The sequence below is a fragment of the Telmatherina bonti genome (genome assembly GCF_933228915.1).
Source record: "Telmatherina bonti genome assembly, chromosome: 16".
Classification (NCBI taxonomy): domain Eukaryota; kingdom Metazoa; phylum Chordata; class Actinopteri; order Atheriniformes; family Telmatherinidae; genus Telmatherina; species Telmatherina bonti.
Genome location: NC_136614.1, coordinates 1,652,140 through 1,672,587, shown reverse-complemented (window position 1 = coordinate 1,672,587; position 20,448 = coordinate 1,652,140). Strand labels below are relative to the sequence as shown.

General features: G+C 58.7%; 1 protein-coding gene across 1 annotated transcript in view; it reads left to right on the top strand.

Annotated features, from left to right (window-relative positions):
• Window positions 1-20,319, top strand: part of myt1la (myelin transcription factor 1-like, a) — a gene marked incomplete at both ends in the record, with an annotated part of 660,446 nt that extends 640,127 nt beyond the window's left edge. The window contains 3 exons of the mRNA XM_079255058.1: window positions 18-121; window positions 1,467-1,610; window positions 20,185-20,319. Coding sequence (XP_079111184.1) covers window positions 18-121; window positions 1,467-1,610; window positions 20,185-20,319 — 383 coding nt within the window. The remainder of the gene's footprint in view (window positions 1-17; window positions 122-1,466; window positions 1,611-20,184) is intronic.
• Between the last annotated feature and the right edge of the window lie 129 nt (window positions 20,320-20,448).

The following is a 20,448-nucleotide window of genomic DNA, read 5'->3' as shown; positions in this document are numbered from 1 at the left end:
CTTTTTATTCCTGGCAGGAATTGAAAATGATGAAGAAATCAAACAGCTGGATGAAGAAATCAAAGATCTGAATGAGTCCAACAGTCAAGTGGAGTCGGACATGATCAAACTGAGGACACAAGTAAGACAAACTGTTCAGCAGAAAAGCAACCTAAGAATCACCAGCCGAGTGGAGAAAAACCAGATGGAAAACAAGAATAAAATGTTTTTCTTTTTAGACCATCAAAGATCCAGAAACCGTGCATGACGTTTAAATGTTTGTCCTGAACCAGGAAGCTGGACGGGACTCGGGACTAAACCCCCGTTATGTGGCTGACTCTCCCAGACAAAGCTCGCCATCCATCCTGGGTTTTCCATCTGGGCACGGTCACATAAAAGGGGCGGAGTTTGCAGCATCTGACCAATCACAGACATGGAGAAACGCTGCAAAGCAGCTGCTTCACCATGGCGGAGAAGAGTCATTCCCCACACACATGAAGAATTAAACGCACCATCCAGACTCAAAGCAACACTGTTGCCATGGCAACAGGAAGCTAAGAGAAGAGCTGGCTGTGTTTATGTGTAAACTGGTCAAATTATGGGATATTATTATAAGCACACTTGGTTCCAGACATTTGGGGCTGAACTTCCTCCCTTCCTTCCATGCATTTATTCATTTTCTATACTGCTTGGTGCGGTCTGGAGTTTCTCACAGCAACTAGCGGGCGAGAGGCGGGCGCACCTGGACAGGTCTTCACGCCATCACAAACAACCATCCATCCTTATTTTCCCTGCTAGGGACAGTTAGGGTGATCAGTTAACCTAACATCATGTGTTTGCACAGTGGGAGGAAGCCGGAGAACCCGCGGTTACACGGGGAGAACAGGGAGACGGAACCAAAGAACACCAACAGAAACAGGGACACAGTTCCATTAGCTCATCAGGATCTGTGGCTAAAACTGTCTCAGTCCCCAAACTCCTCTCCAGACCTCACATCAACATCGTCATCGCCATTCTCCCAGACATCTGATTGGTCATCCCGTATCCAGAACAGCCGTTCATCATGAGTTACCATGGTGATTTCCCTTCTAAGAAGTGACCCAGCGTGGTGGGACAGAAAGCCTGAAGTCCAGCTTCCTGGTTCGGGTCTCATGGCGTCTCAATGAGTCCTTTTCTCTGAATGTCCCAGGCGTCAGATCATGCAGAACAGTGGTTCTTAAACCAGATCATCAGCTACATCGTCGACATTTATTAGTCAAGTTCAAGATGTTTACCAGGCGCGGCAAAATTAAGCCGTAATGCAGGTAAACATGTGAAATTAGTACCTTCGTATTTTAACACGTAAAGAAATAAATCTGAACACGTTAAAAATCTGAATCAGAACTCCAAAAGTTTGAGAGCCACTGATGTAGACGATGGAAACATCCAGACTTTTCCAGACCCCCGGGGCGTCGTCATGGAACTGATGGTTGTTTGTGGTCCTGCAGATCATCACCATGGAGACCAGCCTGAAGTCGATGGAGGAGGAGAACAAGGTGATGGAGCAGCAGAACGACTCTCTGCTGCACGAGCTGGCTAGCCTCAGCCAGTCGCTCATCAGCAGCCTGGCCAACATCCAGCTGCCTCACATGGTGAGACGAGACCACGTTTCATTCAAAGCATGACGTTTGATCCCCGATCGGAGCTGAGAAGCTGGAGACGGATCATTCTGGAACCTCTGCATAACTCTCATTTTCATTCATTTGATTCTAATGCAGTGAAGGCAGGTTTTCATCGGTCATGTCCAGCTGATGGAAACGGGAAGTTTACCCGTCTACTGCAGGCTCTTCACCTGCTTCCTTCCTGAAGAATCATGCAGGACTGCCAATACTTCCATATGACTTCAAAACTTTCATGTTTCCATCATAAATAAAAAATAAAACCACGGGGGGACAAAACGTTAACGTCTGGGTCCTGGTCTGGGTCCTGGTCTGGGTCCTGGTCTGGATACTGCTTTTGGTACTGGTCTGGGTCCTGGTCTGGGTCCTGGTCTGGATACTGCTTTTGGTACTGGTCTGGGTCCTGGTCTGGGTCCTGGTCTGGATCCTGCTTTTGGTACTGGTCTGGATCCTGGTCTGGGTCCTTGTCTGGGTCCTGCTTTTGGTCCTGGTCTGGGTCCTGGTCTGGGTCCTGGTCTGGATCCTGCTGTAGGTCCTGGTCTGGGTATTGGTCTGGATCCTGGTCTGGGTCCTGGTCTGGATCCTGCTGTAGGTCCTGGTCTGGGTATTGGTCTGGATCCTGGTCTGGGTACTGGTCTACGTCCTGCTCTGGATCCTGGTCTGGGTCCTGGTCTGGATCCTGGTCTGGGTCCTGCTTTTGGTCCTGGTCTGGATCCTGGTGTGGGTCCTGGTCTGGGTCCTGGTCTGGATCCTGGTCTGGGTCCTGCTTTTGGTCCTGGTCTGGATCCTGGTCTGGGTCCTTGTCTGGGTCCTGGTCTGGATCCTGGTCTGGGTCCTGCTTTTGGTCCTGGTCTGGGTCCTGGTCTGGATCCTGGTCTGGGTCCTGGTCTGGATCCTGCTGTAGGTCCTGGTCTGGGTATTGGTCTGGATCCTGGTCTGGGTCCTGGTCTGGATCCTGGTCTGGGTCCTGCTTTTGGTCCTGGTCTGGATCCTGGTCTGGGTCCTGGTCTGGGTCCTGGTCTGGATCCTTGTCTGGGTCCTGGTCTGGATCCTGGTCTGGGTCCTGCTTTTGGTCCTGGTGTGAATCCTGGTCTGGATCCTGGTCTGGGTCCTGCTTTTGGTCCTTGTCTGGGTCCTGGTCTGGATCCTGGTCTGGATGCTGGTCTGGATCCTGGTCTGGGTCCTGGTCTGGATGCTGGTCTGGGTCCTGGTCTGGGTCCTGGTGTTTGTCCTGGTCTGGGTCCTGGTCTGGATCCTTGTCTGGGTCCTGGTCTGGATCCTGGTCTGGCTCCTGCTTTTGGTCCTGGTGTGAATCCTGGTCTGGATCCTGGTCTGGGTCCTGCTTTTGGTCCTTGTCTGGGTCCTGGTCTGGATCCTGGTCTGGATGCTGGTCTGGATCCTGGTCTGGATCCTGCTGTAGGTCCTGGTCTGGGTATTGGTCTGGATCCTGGTCTGGGTCCTGGTCTGGGTCCTGGTCTACGTCCTGCTCTGGATCCTGGTCTGGGTCCTGGTCTGGATCCTGGTCTGGGTCCTGCTTTTGGACCTGGTCTAGATCCTGGTCTGGGTCCTGGTCTGGATCCTGGTCTGGGTCCTGGTCTGGGTCCTGGTGTTTGTCCTGGTCTGGATCCTGGTCTGGGTCCTCCTTTTGGTCCTGGTCTGGATCCTGGTGTGGGTCCTGGTCTGGGTCCTGGTCTGGATCCTGGTCTGGGTCCTGGTCTGGGTCCTGCTTTTGGTTCTGGTCTGGATCCTGGTCTGGATCCTGGTGTGGGTCCTGGTCTGGGTCCTGGTCTGGATCCTGGTCTGGGTCCTGCTTTTGGTCCTGGTCTGGATCCTGGTGTGGGTCCTGGTCTGGGTCCTGGTCTGGATCCTGGTCTGGGTCCTGTTTTTGGTCCTGGTCTGGATCCTGGTCTGGGTCCTGGTCTGGGTCCTGCTTTTCGTCCTGGTCTGGATCCTGGTCTGGGTCCTGGTCTGGATCCTGGTCTGGATCCTGGTCTGGGTCCTGCTTTTGGTCCTGGTCTGGATCCTGGTCTGGGTCCTGGTGTGGGTCCTGCTTTTGGTCCTGGTCTGGATCCTGGTCTGGGTCCTGGTCTGGATCCTGGTCTGGATCCTGGTCTGGGTCCTGCTTTTGGTCCTGGTCTGGATCCTGGTCTGGGTCCTGGTGTGGGTCCTGCTTTTGGTCCTGGTCTGGATCCTGGTCTGGGTCCTGGTCTGGGTCCTGGTCTGGATACTGCTTTTGGTCCTGGTCTGGATCCTGGTCTGGATCCTGGTCTGGATCCTGGTCTAGGTCCTGGTGTGGGTCCTGCTTTTGGTCCTGGTCTGGATCCTGGTCTGGGTCCTGGTCTGGGTCCTGGTCTGGATACTGCTTTTGGTACTGGTCTGGATCCTGGTCTGGGTCCTGGTCTGGATCCTGGTCTGGATCCTGGTCTAGGTCCTGGTCTGGATCCTGCTTTTGGTCCTGGTCTGGATCCTGGTCTGGGTCCTGGTCTGGATGCTGGTCTGGGTCCTGGTTTGGGTCCTGGTCTGGATCCTGGTCTGGGTCCTGGTCTGGATGCTGGTCTGGGTCCTGTTGTGGGTCCTGTTGTTTGTCCTGGTCTGGATCCTGGTCTGGGTCCTGGTCTGGATGCTGGTCTGGGTCCTGGTTTGGGTCCTGGTCTGGATCCTGGTCTGGTTCCTGTTCTACGTCCTGCTCTGGATCCTGGTCTGGGTCCTGGTCTGGGTCCTGGTCTGGATCCTGGTCGGGGTCCTGCTTTGGGTCCTGGTCTGGATCCTGGTCTGGGTCCTGGTCTGGGTCTTGACTCGATGCTGGTGTGTTTCCCGGTCTGGGTCCTGGTGTGGGTCCTGGTCTGGGTACTGGTCTGGGTCCTGGTGTGGGTCCTGGTCTGGGTACTGGTCTGGGTCCTGGTTTGGGTCTGGACTAGATGCAAGTTTGTGTCCTGGTCTGGATCCTGGTGTGGGTCCTGGTCTGGGTTCTGTTTTGGGTACTGGTCTACGTCCTGCTCTGGATCCTGATCTGGATCCCGGTCTGGGTCCTGGTGTGGGTCCTGGTCTGGGTACTGGTCTGGGTCCTGGTTTGGGTCTGGACTAGATGCAAGTGTGTGTCCTGGTCTGGATCCTGGTGTGGGTCCTGGTCTGGATCCTGGTCTGGGTCTTGCTTTGGGTCCTGGTCTGGATCCTGGTGTGGGTCCTGGTCTGGATCCTGGTCTGGGTCTTGCTTTGGGTCCTGGTCTGGATCCTGGTCTGGGTCCTGGTCTGGATGCTGGTCTGGGTCCTGGTCTGGATGCTTGTCTGGATCCTGGTGTGGGTCCTGGTCTGGGTCCTCGTCTGGGTCCTGGTCTGGTTCCTGGTGTGGATCCTGGTCTGGGTCCTGGTCTGGGTCCTGGTCTGGATGCTTGTCTGGATCCTGGTGTGGGTCCTGGTCTGGGTCCTCGTCTGGGTCCTGGTCTGGTTCCTGGTGTGGATCCTGGTCTGGGTCCTGGTCTGGGTCCTGGTCTGGATGCTTGTCTGGATCCTGGTCTGGGTCCTGGTTTGGACCCTGGTCTGGGTCCTGGTCTGGTTCCTGGTCTGGATCCTGGTCTGGGTCCTGGTCTGCATCCTGGTCTGGGTCCTGCTTTGGGTCCTGGTCTGGATCCTGGTCTGGGTCTTGACTCGATGCTGGTCCGGGTCCTGGTCTGGATGCTGGTCTGGGTCCTGGTCTACGTCCCTCTCTGGATCCTGGTCTGGGTCCTGGTCTGGGTCCTGGTCTGGATCCTGGTCGGGGTCCTGCTTTGGGTCCTGGTCTGGATCCTGGTCTGGGTCCTGGTCTGGGTCTTGACTCGATGCTGGTGTGGGTCCTGGTCTGGATGCTGGTTTGGGTCCTGGTCTGGATCCTGGTCTGGGTCCTGGTCTGGGTACTGGTCTGGGTCCTGGTGTGGGTCCTGGTCTGGATGCTGGTTTGGGTCCTGGTCTGGATCCTGGTCTGGGTCCTGGTCTGGATCCTGGTCTGGGTCCTGGTCTGGGTCCTGGTCTGGGTCCTGCTTTTGGTCCTGGTCTGGATCCTGGTCTGGGTCCTGGTCTGGATCCTGGTCTGGATCCTGGTCTAGGTCCTGGTCTGGGTCCTGCTTTTGGTCCTGGTCTGGATCCTGGTCTGGGTCCTGGTCTGGATGCTGGTCTGGGTCCTGGTCTGGGTCCTGGTCTGGATCCTGGTCTACGTCCTGCTCTGGATCCTGGTCTGGGTCCTGGTCTAGATCCTGGTGTGGGTCTTGGTCTGGGTCCTGGTCTGGATCCTGGTCTGGGTCCTGGTCTGGATCCTGGTCTGGGTCCTGTTGTGGACCTGGTCTAGATCCTGGTCTGGGTCCTGGTCTGGATGCTGGTCTGGGTCCTGGTGTGGGTCCTGGTTTTTGTCCTGGTCTGGATCCTGGTGTGGGTCCTGGTCTGGGTCCTGGTCTGGATCCTGGTCTGGGTCCTGGTCTGGATCCTGGTCTGGATCCTGGTCTGGGTCCTGGTTTGGGTCCTGGTCTGGATCCTGGTCTGGATCCTGGTCTGGGTCCTGGTCTGGGTCCTGGTCTGGATACTGCTTTTGGTCCTGGTCTGGATCCTGGTCTGGATCCTGGTCTGGATCCTGGTCTGGGTCCTGGTTTGGGTCCTGGTCTGGATCCTGGTCTGGATCCTGGTCTGGGTCCTGGTCTGGGTCCTGGTCTGGATACTGCTTTTGGTCCTGGTCTGGATCCTGGTCTGGATCCTGGTCTGGATCCTGGTCTAGGTCCTGGTGTGGGTCCTGCTTTTGGTCCTGGTCTGGATCCTGGTCTGGGTCCTGGTCTGGGTCCTGGTCTGGATACTGCTTTTGGTACTGGTCTGGATCCTGGTCTGGGTCCTGGTCTGGGTCCTGCTTTTGGTCCTGGTCTGGATCCTGGTCTGGGTCCTGGTCTGGATCCTGGTCTGGATCCTGGTCTAGGTCCTGGTCTGGATCCTGCTTTTGGTCCTGGTCTGGATCCTGGTCTGGGTCCTGGTCTGGATGCTGGTCTGGGTCCTGGTTTGGGTCCTGGTCTGGATCCTGGTCTGGGTCCTGGTCTGGATGCTGGTCTGGGTCCTGTTGTGGGTCCTGTTGTTTGTCCTGGTCTGGATCCTGGTCTGGGTCCTGGTCTGGATGCTGGTCTGGGTCCTGGTTTGGGTCCTGGTCTGGATCCTGGTCTGGTTCCTGTTCTACGTCCTGCTCTGGATCCTGGTCTGGGTCCTGGTCTGGGTCCTGGTCTGGATCCTGGTCGGGGTCCTGCTTTGGGTCCTGGTCTGGATCCTGGTCTGGGTCCTGGTCTGGGTCTTGACTCGATGCTGGTGTGTTTCCCGGTCTGGGTCCTGGTGTGGGTCCTGGTCTGGGTACTGGTCTGGGTCCTGGTGTGGGTCCTGGTCTGGGTACTGGTCTGGGTCCTGGTTTGGGTCTGGACTAGATGCAAGTGTGTGTCCTGGTCTGGATCCTGGTGTGGGTCCTGGTCTGGGTTCTGTTTTGGGTACTGGTCTACGTCCTGCTCTGGATCCTGATCTGGATCCCGGTCTGGGTCCTGGTGTGGGTCCTGGTCTGGGTACTGGTCTGGGTCCTGGTTTGGGTCTGGACTAGATGCAAGTGTGTGTCCTGGTCTGGATCCTGGTGTGGGTCCTGGTCTGGATCCTGGTCTGGGTCTTGCTTTGGGTCCTGGTCTGGATGCTGGTCTGGGTCCTGGTCTGGATGCTGGTCTGGGTCCTGGTCTGGATGCTTGTGTGGATCCTGGTGTGGGTCCTGGTCTGGGTCCTCGTCTGGGTCCTGGTCTGGTTCCTGGTGTGGATCCTGGTCTGGGTCCTGGTCTGGGTCCTGGTCTGGATGCTTGTCTGGATCCTGGTCTGGGTCCTGGTTTGGACCCTGGTCTGGGTCCTGGTCTGGTTCCTGGTCTGGGTCCTGGTCTGGGTCTTGACTAGATGCTGGTGTGTGTACTGGTCTGGATCCTGGTCTGGGTCCTGGTCTGCATCCTGGTCTGGGTCCTGCTTTGGGTCCTGGTCTGGATCCTGGTCTGGGTCTTGACTCGATGCTGGTCCGGGTCCTGGTCTGGATGCTGGTCTGGGTCCTGGTCTACGTCCCTCTCTGGATCCTGGTCTGGGTCCTGGTCTGGGTCCTGGTCTGGATCCTGGTCGGGGTCCTGCTTTGGGTCCTGGTCTGGATCCTGGTCTGGGTCCTGGTCTGGGTCTTGACTCGATGCTGGTGTGGGTCCTGGTCTGGATGCTGGTTTGGGTCCTGGTCTGGATCCTGGTCTGGGTCCTGGTCTGGGTACTGGTCTGGGTCCTGGTGTGGGTCCTGGTCTGGATGCTGGTTTGGGTCCTGGTCTGGATCCTGGTCTGGGTCCTGGTCTGGATCCTGGTCTGGGTCCTGGTCTGGGTCCTGGTCTGGGTCCTGCTTTTGGTCCTGGTCTGGATCCTGGTCTTGGTCCTGGTCTGGATCCTGGTCTGGATCCTGGTCTAGGTCCTGGTCTGGGTCCTGCTTTTGGTCCTGGTCTGGATCCTGGTCTGGGTCCTGGTCTGGATGCTGGTCTGGGTCCTGGTCTGGGTCCTGGTCTGGATCCTGGTCTACGTCCTGCTCTGGATCCTGGTCTGGGTCCTGGTCTAGATCCTGGTGTGGGTCTTGGTCTGGGTCCTGGTCTGGATCCTGGTCTGGGTCCTGGTCTGGATCCTGGTCTGGGTCCTGTTGTGGACCTGGTCTAGATCCTGGTCTGGGTCCTGGTCTGGATGCTGGTCTGGGTCCTGGTGTGGGTCCTGGTGTTTGTCCTGGTCTGGATCCTGGTGTGGGTCCTGGTCTGGGTCCTGGTCTGGATCCTGGTCTCGGTCCTGCTTTTGGTCCTGGTCTGGATCCTGGTGTGGGTCCTGGTCTGGGTCCTGGTCTGGATCCTGGTCTGGGTCCTGCTTTTGGTCCTGGTCTGGATCCTGGTCTGGATCCTGGTGTGGGTCCTGGTCTAGGTCCTGGTCTGGATCCTGGTCTGGGTCCTGTTTTTGGTCCTGGTCTGGATCCTGGTGTGGGTCCTGGTCTGGATCCTGGTCTGGGTCCTGCTTTTGGTCCTGGTCTGGATCCTGGTCTGGGTCCTGGTCTGGGTCCTGCTTTTGGTCCTGGTCTGGATCCTGGTCTGGGTCCTGGTCTGGATCCTGGTCTGGATCCTGGTCTAGGTCCTGGTGTGGCTCCTGCTTTTGGTCCTGGTCTGGATCCTGGTCTGGGTCCTGGTCTGGATACTGCTTTTGGTCCTGGTCTGGATCCTGGTCTGGATCCTGGTCTGGATCCTGGTCTAGGTCCTGGTGTGGGTCCTGCTTTTGGTCCTGGTCTGGATCCTGGTCTGGGTCCTGGTCTGGGTCCTGGTCTGGATACTGCTTTTGGTACTGGTCTGGATCCTGGTCTGGGTCCTGGTCTGGGTCCTGCTTTTGGTCCTGGTCTGGATCCTGGTCTGGGTCCTGGTCTGGATCCTGGTCTGGATCCTGGTCTAGGTCCTGGTCTGGATCCTGCTTTTGGTCCTGGTCTGGATCCTGGTCTGGGTCCTGGTCTGGATGCTGGTCTGGGTCCTGGTTTGGGTCCTGGTCTGGATCCTGGTCTGGGTCCTGGTCTGGATGCTGGTCTGGGTCCTGTTGTGGGTCCTGTTGTTTGTCCTGGTCTGGATCCTGGTCTGGGTCCTGGTCTGGATGCTGGTCTGGGTCCTGGTTTGGGTCCTGGTCTGGATCCTGGTCTGGTTCCTGTTCTACGTCCTGCTCTGGATCCTGGTCTGGGTCCTGGTCTGGGTCCTGGTCTGGATCCTGGTCGGGGTCCTGCTTTGGGTCCTGGTCTGGATCCTGGTCTGGGTCCTGGTCTGGGTCTTGACTCGATGCTGGTGTGTTTCCCGGTCTGGGTCCTGGTGTGGGTCCATGTCTGGGTACTGGTCTGGGTCCTGGTGTGGGTCCTGGTCTGGGTACTGGTCTGGGTCCTGGTTTGGGTCTGGACTAGATGCAAGTGTGTGTCCTGGTCTGGATCCTGGTGTGGGTCCTGGTCTGGGTTCTGTTTTGGGTACTGGTCTACGTCCTGCTCTGGATCCTGATCTGGATCCCGGTCTGGGTCCTGGTGTGGGTCCTGGTCTGGGTACTGGTCTGGGTCCTGGTTTGGGTCTGGACTAGATGCAAGTGTGTGTCCTGGTCTGGATCCTGGTGTGGGTCCTGGTCTGGATCCTGGTCTGGGTCTTGCTTTGGGTCCTGGTCTGGATCCTGGTCTGGGTCCTGGTCTGGATGCTGGTCTGGGTCCTGGTCTGGATGCTTGTCTGGATCCTGGTGTGGGTCCTGGTCTGGGTCCTCGTCTGGGTCCTGGTCTGGTTCCTGGTGTGGATCCTGGTCTGGGTCCTGGTCTGGGTCCTGGTCTGGATGCTTGTCTGGATCCTGGTCTGGGTCCTGGTTTGGACCCTGGTCTGGGTCCTGGTCTGGTTCCTGGTCTGGGTCCTGGTCTGGGTCTTGACTAGATGCTGGTGTGTGTACTGGTCTGGATCCTGGTCTGGGTCCTGGTCTGCATCCTGGTCTGGGTCCTGCTTTGGGTCCTGGTCTGGATCCTGGTCTGGGTCTTGACTCGATGCTGGTCCGGGTCCTGGTCTGGATGCTGGTCTGGTTCCTGGTATGGATCTTAACTCGATGCTGCTCTTGGTCCTGGTCTGGATGCTGGTCTGGGTCCTGGTCTACGTCCCTCTCTGGATCCTGGTCTGGGTCCTGGTCTGGGTCCTGGTCTGGATCCTGGTCGGGGTCCTGCTTTGGGTCCTGGTCTGGATCCTGGTCTGGGTCCTGGTCTGGGTCTTGACTCGATGCTGGTGTGGGTCCTGGTCTGGATGCTGGTTTGGGTCCTGGTCTGGATCCTGGTCTGGGTCCTGGTCTGGGTACTGGTCTGGGTCCTGGTGTGGGTCCTGGTCTGGATGCTGGTTTGGGTCCTGGTCTGGATCCTGGTCTGGGTCCTGGTCTGGGTACTGGTCTGGGTCCTGGTCTGGGTACTGGTCTGGGTCCTGATCTGGGTCCTGGTCTGGATGCTGGTCTGGGTCCTGGTCTGGGTCCTGGTCTGGATCCTGGTCTGGGTCCTGGTCTGGATGCTTGTCTGGATTCTGGTGTGGGTCCTGCTCTGGGTCCTGCGCTGGATCCCGGCCAGGGTCCTGGTCTGGGTCCTGGTCTACAACCTGGTCTGGGTCCTGGTCTGGATGCTTGTCTGGATCCTGGTCTGGGTCCTGGTCTGGGTCCTGGTCTGGATCCTGGTCTGGGTCCTGGTCTGGGTCCTGGTCTGGATCCTGGTCTGGGTCCTGGTCTGGATGCTTGTCTGGATCCTGGTCTGGGTCCTGGTCTACGTTCTGGTCTGGGTCCTGGTCTGGGTCCTGGTCTGGATCCTGGTCTGGGTCCCGTTCTGGATCCTGCTCAGGGTCCTGGTCTGGGTCTTGACTCGATGCTGGTCTGGGTATTGGTCTGGGTATTGGTCTGGGTCCTGCTCTGGATCCTGGCCTGGGTCCTGGTCTGGGTCCTGGTTTGGGTCTTGACTAGATTCTGGTGTGTTTCCTGGTCTGGATCCTGGTCTCGGTCCTGGTGTGTGTCCTGGTCTGGGTACTGGTCAGGATGCTGGTCTGGGTCCTGGTCTGGGTCCTGGTCTGGGTCCTGGTCTACGTCCTGCTCTCGATCATGGTCTGGAACCTGGTCTGGGTCCTGCTTTGGGTCCTGGTCTGGATCCTGGTCTGGGTCCTGGTCTGGGTCTTGACTCGATGCTGGTCTGGGTACTGGTCAGGATGCTGGTCTGGGTCCTGGTCTGGGTCCTGGTCTACGTCCTGCTCTGGATCCTGGTCTGGGTCCTGGTCTTGAACCTGGTCTGGGTAGTGCTTTGGGTCCTGATCTGGATCCTGGTCTGGGTCCTGGTCTGGGTCTTGACTCGATGCTGGTCTGGGTCCTGGTCTGGATCCTGGTGTGGGTCCTGGTCTGGGTTCTGGTTTGGGTCTGGACTAGATGCTGGTGTGTTTCCCGGTCTGGGTCCTGGTCTGGGTACTGGTCTGGGTCCTGGTGTAGGTCCTGGTCTGGGTACTGGTCTGGGTCCTGGTTTGGGTCTGGACTAGATGCTGGTGTGTTTCCCGGTCTGGATCCTGGTGTGGGTCCTGGTCTGGGTACTGGTCTTGGTCCTGGTGTGGGTCCTGGTCTGGGTACTGGTCTGGGTCCTGGTTTGGGTCTGGACTAGATGCAAGTGTGGGTCCTGGTCTGGATCCTGGTGTGGGTCCTGCTTTGGGTCCTGGTCTGGGTACTGGTCTGGGTCCTGGTTTGGGTCTGGACTAGATGCTGGTGTGTTTCCCGGTCTGGGTCCTGGTGTGGGTCCTGGTCTGGGTACTGGTCTTGGTCCTGGTGTGGGTCCTGGTCTGGGTACTGGTCTGGGTCCTGGTTTGGGTCTGGACTAGATGCAAGTGTGTGTCCTGGTCTGGATCCTGGTGTGGGTCCTGGTCTGGGTTCTGTTTTGGGTACTGGTCTACGTCCTGCTCTGGATCCTGATCTGGATCCCGGTCTGGGTCCTGGTGTGGGTCCTGGTCTGGGTACTGGTCTGGGTCCTGGTTTGGGTCTGGACTAGATGCAAGTGTGTGTCCTGGTCTGGATCCTGGTGTGGGTCCTGGTCTGGATCCTGGTCTGGGTCTTGCTTTGGGTCCTGGTCTGGATCCTGGTCTGGGTCCTGGTCTGGATGCTGGTCTGGGTCCTGGTCTGGATGCTTGTCTGGATGCTGGTCTGGGTCCTGGTCTGGATGCTTGTCTGGATCCTGGTGTGGGTCCTGGTGTGGATCCTGGTCTGGGTCCTGGTTTGGACCCTGGTCTGGGTCCTGGTTTGGATCCTGGTCTGGGTCCTGGTTTGGACCCTGGTCTGGGTCCTGGTCTGGTTCCTGGTCTGGGTCCTGGTCTGGGTCTTGACTAGATGCTGGTGTGTGTACTGGTCTGGGTCCTGGTCTGCATCCTGGTCTGGGTCCTGCTTTGGGTCCTGGTCTGGATCCTGGTCTGGGTCTTGACTCGATGCTGGTCCGGGTCCTGGTCTGGATGCTGGTCTGGTTCCTGGTATGGATCTTAACTCGATGCTGCTCTTGGTCCTGGTCTGGATGCTGGTCTGGGTCCTGGTCTACGTCCCTCTCTGGATCCTGGTCTGGGTCCTGGTCTGGGTCCTGGTCTGGATCCTGGTCGGGGTCCTGCTTTGGGTCCTGGTCTGGATCCTGGTCTGGGTCCTGGTCTGGGTCTTGACTCGATGCTGGTGTGGGTCCTGGTCTGGATGCTGGTTTGGGTCCTGGTCTGGATCCTGGTCTGGGTCCTGGTCTGGGTACTGGTCTGGGTCCTGGTGTGGGTCCTGGTCTGGATGCTGGTTTGGGTCCTGGTCTGGATCCTGGTCTGGATCCTGGTCTGGGTACTGGTCTGGGTCCTGGTGTGGGTCCTGGTCTGGGTACTGGTCTGGGTCCTGATCTGGGTCCTGGTCTGGATGCTGGTCTGGGTCCTGGTCTGGGTCCTGGTCTGGATCCTGGTCTGGGTCCTGGTCTGGATGCTTGTCTGGATTCTGGTGTGGGTCCTGCTCTGGGTCCTGCGCTGGATCCCGGCCAGGGTCCTGGTCTGGGTCCTGGTCTACAACCTGGTCTGGGTCCTGGTCTGGATGCTTGTCTGGATCCTGGTCTGGGTCCTGGTCTGGGTCCTGGTCTGGGTCCTGGTCTGGATCCTGGTGTGGGTCCTGGTCTGGATGCTTGTCTGGGTCCTGGTCTGGGTCCTGGTCTGGATGCAAGTGTGTGTCCTGGTCTGGATCCTGGTGTGGGTCCTGGTCTGGATCCTGGTCTGGGTCTTGCTTTGGGTCCTGGTCTGGATCCTGGTCTGGGTCCTGGTCTGGATGCTGGTCTGGGTCCTGGTCTGGATGCTTGTCTGGATGCTGGTCTGGGTCCTGGTCTGGATGCTTGTCTGGATCCTGGTGTGGGTCCTGGTGTGGATCCTGGTCTGGGTCCTGGTTTGGACCCTGGTCTGGGTCCTGGTTTGGATCCTGGTCTGGGTCCTGGTTTGGACCCTGGTCTGGGTCCTGGTCTGGTTCCTGGTCTGGGTCCTGGTCTGGGTCTTGACTAGATGCTGGTGTGTGTACTGGTCTGGGTCCTGGTCTGCATCCTGGTCTGGGTCCTGCTTTGGGTCCTGGTCTGGATCCTGGTCTGGGTCTTGACTCGATGCTGGTCCGGGTCCTGGTCTGGATGCTGGTCTGGTTCCTGGTATGGATCTTAACTCGATGCTGCTCTTGGTCCTGGTCTGGATGCTGGTCTGGGTCCTGGTCTACGTCCCTCTCTGGATCCTGGTCTGGGTCCTGGTCTGGGTCCTGGTCTGGATCCTGGTCGGGGTCCTGCTTTGGGTCCTGGTCTGGATCCTGGTCTGGGTCCTGGTCTGGGTCTTGACTCGATGCTGGTGTGGGTCCTGGTCTGGATGCTGGTTTGGGTCCTGGTCTGGATCCTGGTCTGGGTCCTGGTCTGGGTACTGGTCTGGGTCCTGGTGTGGGTCCTGGTCTGGATGCTGGTTTGGGTCCTGGTCTGGATCCTGGTCTGGATCCTGGTCTGGGTACTGGTCTGGGTCCTGGTGTGGGTCCTGGTCTGGGTACTGGTCTGGGTCCTGATCTGGGTCCTGGTCTGGATGCTGGTCTGGGTCCTGGTCTGGGTCCTGGTCTGGATCCTGGTCTGGGTCCTGGTCTGGATGCTTGTCTGGATTCTGGTGTGGGTCCTGCTCTGGGTCCTGCGCTGGATCCCGGCCAGGGTCCTGGTCTGGGTCCTGGTCTACAACCTGGTCTGGGTCCTGGTCTGGATGCTTGTCTGGATCCTGGTCTGGGTCCTGGTCTGGGTCCTGGTCTGGGTCCTGGTCTGGATCCTGGTCTGGGTCCTGGTCTGGATGCTTGTCTGGGTCCTGGTCTGGGTCCTGGTCTGGATCCTGGTCTGGGTCCCGTTCTGGATCCTGCTCAGGGTCCTGGTCTGGGTCTTGACTCGATGCTGGTCTGGGTATTGGTCTGGGTATTGGTCTGGGTCCTGCTCTGGATCCTGGCCTGGGTCCCGTTCTGGATCCTGCTCAGGGTCCTGGTCTGGGTCTTGACTCGATGCTGGTCTGGGTATTGGTCTGGGTATTGGTCTGGGTCCTGCTCTGGATCCTGGCCTGGGTCCTGGTCTGGGTCCTGGTCTGGGTCTTGACTAGATTCTGGTGTGTTTCCTGGTCTGGATCCTGGTCTGGGTCCTGGTGTGTGTCCTGGTCTGGGTACTGGTCAGGATGCTGGTCTGGGTCCTGGTCTGGGTCCTGGTCTGGGTCCTGGTCTACGTCCTGCTCTCGATCATGGTCTGGAACCTGGTCTGGGTCCTGGTCTACGTCCTGCTCTGAATCCTGGTCTGGGTCCTGGTCTGGGTCTTGACTAGATGCTGGTCTGGGTACTGGTCAGGATGCTGGTCTGGGTCCTGGTCTGGGTCCTGGTCTACGTCCTGCTCTGGATCCTGGTCTGGGTCCTGGTCTTGAACCTGGTCTGGGTAGTGCTTTGGGTCCTGATCTGGATCCTGGTCTGGGTCCTGGTCTGGGTCTTGACTCGATGCTGGTCTGGGTCCTGGTCTGGATCCTGGTGTGGGTCCTGGTCTGGGTTCTGGTTTGGGTCTGGACTAGATGCTGGTGTGTTTCCCGGTCTGGGTCCTGGTCTGGGTACTGGTCTGGGTCCTGGTGTAGGTCCTGGTTTGGGTACTGGTCTGGGTCCTGGTTTGGGTCTGGACTAGATGCTGGTGTGTTTCCCGGTCTGGATCCTGGTGTGGGTCCTGGTCTGGGTACTGGTCTGGGTCCTGGTTTGGGTCTGGACTAGATGCAAGTGTGTGTCCTGGTCTGGATCCTGGTGTGGGTCCTGGTCTGGGTTCTGGTTTGGGTACTGGTCTACGTCCTGCTCTGGATCCTGATCTGGATCCCGGTCTGGGTCCTGGTGTGGGTCCTGGTCTGGGTACTGGTCTGGGTCCTGGTTTGGGTCTGGACTAGATGCAAGTGTGTGTCCTGGTCTGGATCCTGGTGTGGGTCCTGGTCTGGATCCTGGTCTGGGTCTTGCTTTGGGTCCTGGTCTGGATCCTGGTCTGGGTCCTGGTCTGGATGCTGGTCTGGGTCCTGGTCTGGATGCTTGTCTGGATCCTGGTGTGGGTCCTGGTCTGGGTCTTCGTCTGGGTCCTGGTCTGGTTCCTGGTCTGGTTCCTGGTCTGGATGCTGGTCTGGGTCCTGGTCTGGATGCTTGTCTGGATCCTGGTCTGGGTCCTGGTCTGGATCCTGGTTTGGGTCCTGGTTTGGACCCTGGTCTGGGTCCTGGTTTGGATCCTGGTCTGGGTCCTGGTTTGGACCCTGGTCTGGGTCCTGGTCTGGTTCCTGGTCTGGTTCCCGGTCTGGGTCTTGACTAGATGCTGGTGTGTGTACTGGTCTGGATCCTGGTCTGGGTCCTGGTCTGCATCCTGGTCTGGGTCCTGCTTTGGGTCCTGGTCTGGATCCTGGTCTGGGTCTTGACTCGATGCTGGTCTGGTTCCTGGTCTGGATCTTAACTCGATGCTGCTCTTGGTCCTGGTCTGGATGCTGGTCTGGGTCCTGGTCTACGTCCTGCTCTGAATCCTGGTCTGGGTCCTGGTCTGGGTCTTGACTAGATGCTGGTGTGTGTCCTGGTCTGGATCCTGGTCTGGGTCCTGGTCTGGATCCTGGTCTGGGTCCTGGTCTGGGTCCTGGTCTGGGTCTTGACTAGATGCTGGTGTGTGTCCTGGTCTAGATCCTGGTCTGGTTACTGGTCTGGATCCTGGTCTACGTCCTGGTCTGGATCCTGGTCTGGGTCCTGGTCTACGTCTTTGTCTGGGTCCTGGTCTGGGTCCTGGTCTGAGTCTTGACTAGATGCTGGTCTGGGTCCCAGTCTGGGTCTTGGTGTGGGTCCTGGTCTGGATCCTGGTCTGGATGCTGGTCTGGGTCCTGGTCTGGATGCTTGTCTGGATCCTGGTCTGGGTCCAGGTCTGGATCCTGTTCTGGGTCCTGGTCTGGGTCCTGGTCTGGGTCTTGACTAGATGTTGGTCTGGATGCTGGTCTGGGTCCTGGTCTGGATCCTGGTCTTGATGCTGGTCTGGATCCTGGTCTGGGTCCTGGTCTGTTTCCTGGTCTGGGTCCTGGTCTGGGTATTGGTCTGGGTCCTGGTCTGGGTCCTGTTCTAGGTCCTGGTCTGGATTCTGGTCTGGGTCCTGCTTTGGGTCCTTGTCTGTATCCTGGTCTGGGTCCTGGTCTGGGTCTTGACTCGATGCTGGTCTGGGTCCTGGTCTGGATGCTGGTTTGGGTCCTGGTCTGGGTCCTGGTGTTTTTCCTGTTCTGGATCCTGGTCTGGGTCCTGGTCTGGGTACTGGTCTGGGTCCTGCTGTGGGTCCTGGTCTGGGTACTGGTCTGGGTCCTGGTCTAGGTACTGCTCTGGGTCCTGGTCTGGGACCTGCTGTGGGTCCTGGTCTGGGTCCTGGTCTGGGTCCTGGTCTGGATCCTGGTCTGGGTCCTGGTCTAGATGCTTGTCTGGATCCTGATCTGGGTCCTGGTCTGGATGCTGGTCTGGGTCCTGGTCTTGGTCCTGGTCTGGATCCTGGTGTGGGTCCGTGTCTGGGTATTGGTCTGGGTCCTGGTCTGGGTCTTGGTGTGGGTCCTGGTCTGGGTACTGGTCAGGATGCTGGTCTGGGTCCTGGTCTGGGTCCTGGTCTGGGTTCTGGTCTACGTCCTGCTCTGGATCCTGGTCTGGGTCCTGGTCTGGAACCTGGTCTGGGTCCTGCTTTGGGTCCTGGTCTGGATCCTGGTCTGGGTCCTGGTCTGGAACCTGGTCTGGGTCCTGCTTTGGGTCCTGATCTGGATCCTGGTCTGGGTCCTGGTCTGGGTCTTGACTCCATGCTGGTCTGGGTCCTGGTCTGGATGCTGGTCTGGATGCTGGTCTGGGTCCTGGTCTGGGTCCTGGTCTGGGTCCTGGTGTGGGTCCTGGTCTGGGTACTTGTCTGGGTCCTGGTCTGGGTCCTGGTCTGGGTCCTGGTCTGGATCCTGGTTTGGGTCCTCGTCTGGGTACTGGTCTGGGTCCTGGTCTGGATGCTGGTCTGGGTCCTGGTCTGGATGCTGGTCTGGGTCTTGACTAGATGCTGGTCTGGGTCCTGGTGTGGGTCCTGGTCTGGGTTCTGGTTTGGGTACTGGTCTACGTCCTGCTCTGGATCCTGGTCTGGGTCCTGGTCTGGGTCCTGGTGTGGGTCCTGGTCTGGGTACTGGTCTGGGTCCTGGTGTGGGTCCTGGTCTGGTTACTGGTCTGGGTCCTGGTTCGGGTCTGGACTAGATGCAAGTGTGTGTCCTGGTCTGGATCCTGGTGTGGGTCCTGGTCTGGATCCTGGTCTGGGTCTTGCTTTGGGTCCTGGTCTGGATCCTGGTCTGGGTCCTGGTCTGGATGCTGGTCTGGGTCCTGGTCTGGGTCCTGGTCTGGATGCTTGTCTGGATCCTGGTCTGGGTCCTGGTCTGGATCCTGGTTTGGTTCCTGGTCTGGGTCCTGGTTTGGGTCTTGACTAGATGCTGGTGTGTGTACTGGTCTGGATCCTGGTCTGGGTCCTGGTCTGCATCCTGGTCTGGGTTCTGCTTTGGGTCCTGGTCTGGATCCTGGTCTGGGTCTTGACTCGATGCTGGTCCGGGTCCTGGTCTGGATGCTGGTCTGGGTCCTGCTTTGGGTCCTGGTCTGGTTCCTGGTCTGGATCTTAACTCGATGCTGGTCTTGGTCCTGGTCTGGATGCTGGTCTTGGTCCTGGTCTGGAGGCTGGTCTGGGTCCTGGTCTGGATCCTGGTCTGGGTACTGGTCTACGTCCCTCTCTGGATCCTGGTCTGTTTCCTGGTCTGGTTCCTGGTCTACGTCCAGGTCTGGGTCCTGGTCTGGGTCCTGGTCTGCGTCCTGGTCTGGATGCTGGTCTGGGTCCTGCTTTGGGTCCTGGTCTGGTTCCTGGTCTGGATCTTAACTCGATGCTGGTCTGGGTCCTGGTCTGGATGCTGGTTTGGGTCCTGGTCTGGGTCCTGGTGTTTTTCCTGGTCTGGATCCTGGTCTGGGTCCTGGTCTGGGTCCTGGTCTACGTCCTGCTCTGAATCCTGGTCTGGGTCCTGGTCTGGGTCTTGAATAGTTGCTGGTCTGGGTCCTGGTCTGGGTCCTGGTCTGGGTCTTGACTAGATGCTGGTCTGGGTCCTGGTCTGGATCCTGGTCTGGGTCCTGGTCTGGATGCTGGTCTGGGTCCTGGTCCGGGTCCTGGTCTGGATCCTGGTCTGGGTCCTGGTCTGGATGCTTGTCTGGATCCTGGTGTGGGTCCTGGTCTGGGTACTGGTCTGGATCCTGGTCTGGGTCTTGACTAGATGCTGGTGTGTGTCCTGGTCTGGATCCTGGTCTACGTCCTGCTCTGGATCCTGGTGTGTGCCCTGGTCTGGATCCTTGTGTGGGTCCTGGTCTGGATGGTGGTCTGGGTCCTGGTCTGGATCCTGGTGTGGGTCCTGGTCTTGATGCTGGTCTGGGTCCTGGTCTGGGTCCTGGTCTGGATCCTGGTCTGGGTCCTGGTCTTTATGCTTGTCTGGATCCTAGTGTGGGTCCTGGTCTGGGTACTGGTCTGGGTCCTGGTCTGGGTCTTGACGAGATGCTGGTCTGGAGCCTGGTCTGGATCCTGCTTTGGATCCTGGTCTGGATCCTGTTCTAGATCCTGGTCTGGATGCTTGTCTGGATCCTGGTGTGAGTCCTGGTGTGGATGCTGGTCTGGGTCCTGGTCTGGGTCCTGGTCTGGATCCTGATCTGGGTCCTGGTCTGGGTCTTGACTAGATGCTGGTCTGGGTCCTGGTCTGGGTCCTGCTTCAGGTGCTGGTCTGGATGCTGGTCTGGGTACTGGTCTGGGTACTGGTCTGGATCCTGGTCTGGGTCCTGGTCTGGATGCTTGTCTGGATCCTGGTGTGGGTCCTGGTGTGGGTATTGGTCTGGGTCCTGGTCTGGGTCCTGGTCCACGTCCTGCTCTGGATCCTGGTCTGGGTTCTGGTCTGGTCCTGGTCTGGGTCCTGGTCTGGAACCTGGTCTGGGTCCTCCTTTGGGTCCTGGTCTGCATCCTGGTCTGGGTCCTGCTTTGGGTCCTGGTCTGAATCCTGGTCTGGATGCTGGTCTGGATCCTTGTGTGGGTCCTGGTTTACGTCATGCTCTGGATCCTGGTCTGGGTCCTGGTCTGGGTCCTGGTCTGGGTCCTGGTCTGGGTCTTTACTAGATGCTGATGTGTGTCCTGGTCTGGATCCTGGTCTGGGTCCAGGTCTGGATCCTGGTCTGGGTCCTGATTTGGGTCCTGGTCTGGATCCTGGTCTGGATGCTGGTCTGGATGCTGATTTGGATGCTGGTCTGGGTCCTGGTCTGGATGCTGGTCTGGATGCTGATTTGGATGCTGGTCTGGGTCCTGGTCTGGATGCTGATTTGGATGCTGGTCTGGGTCCTGGTCTGGATGCTGATTTGGATGCTGGTCTGGATGCTGGTCTGGATGCTGGTCTAACCCGTGTTTCTCCTTCTTCCGCAGGAACCGATGAACGAGCAGAACTTTGACTCGTATGTGAGTGCGCTGACCGACATGTACACCCAGCAGGACCAGAGCCTGGAGAACAAGGCTCTGCTGGAGAACATCCGGCAGGCGGTCCAGGGCATCCAGGTGTAACCCGGCTCCAGGTGTAGCCCGGCTCCAGGTGTAACCCGGCTCCAGGTGCAGCCCGGCTCCAGGTGCCGCCCGGCTCCAGGTGTAACCCGGCTCCAGGTGTAGCCCGGCTCCAGGTGCAACCCGGCTCCA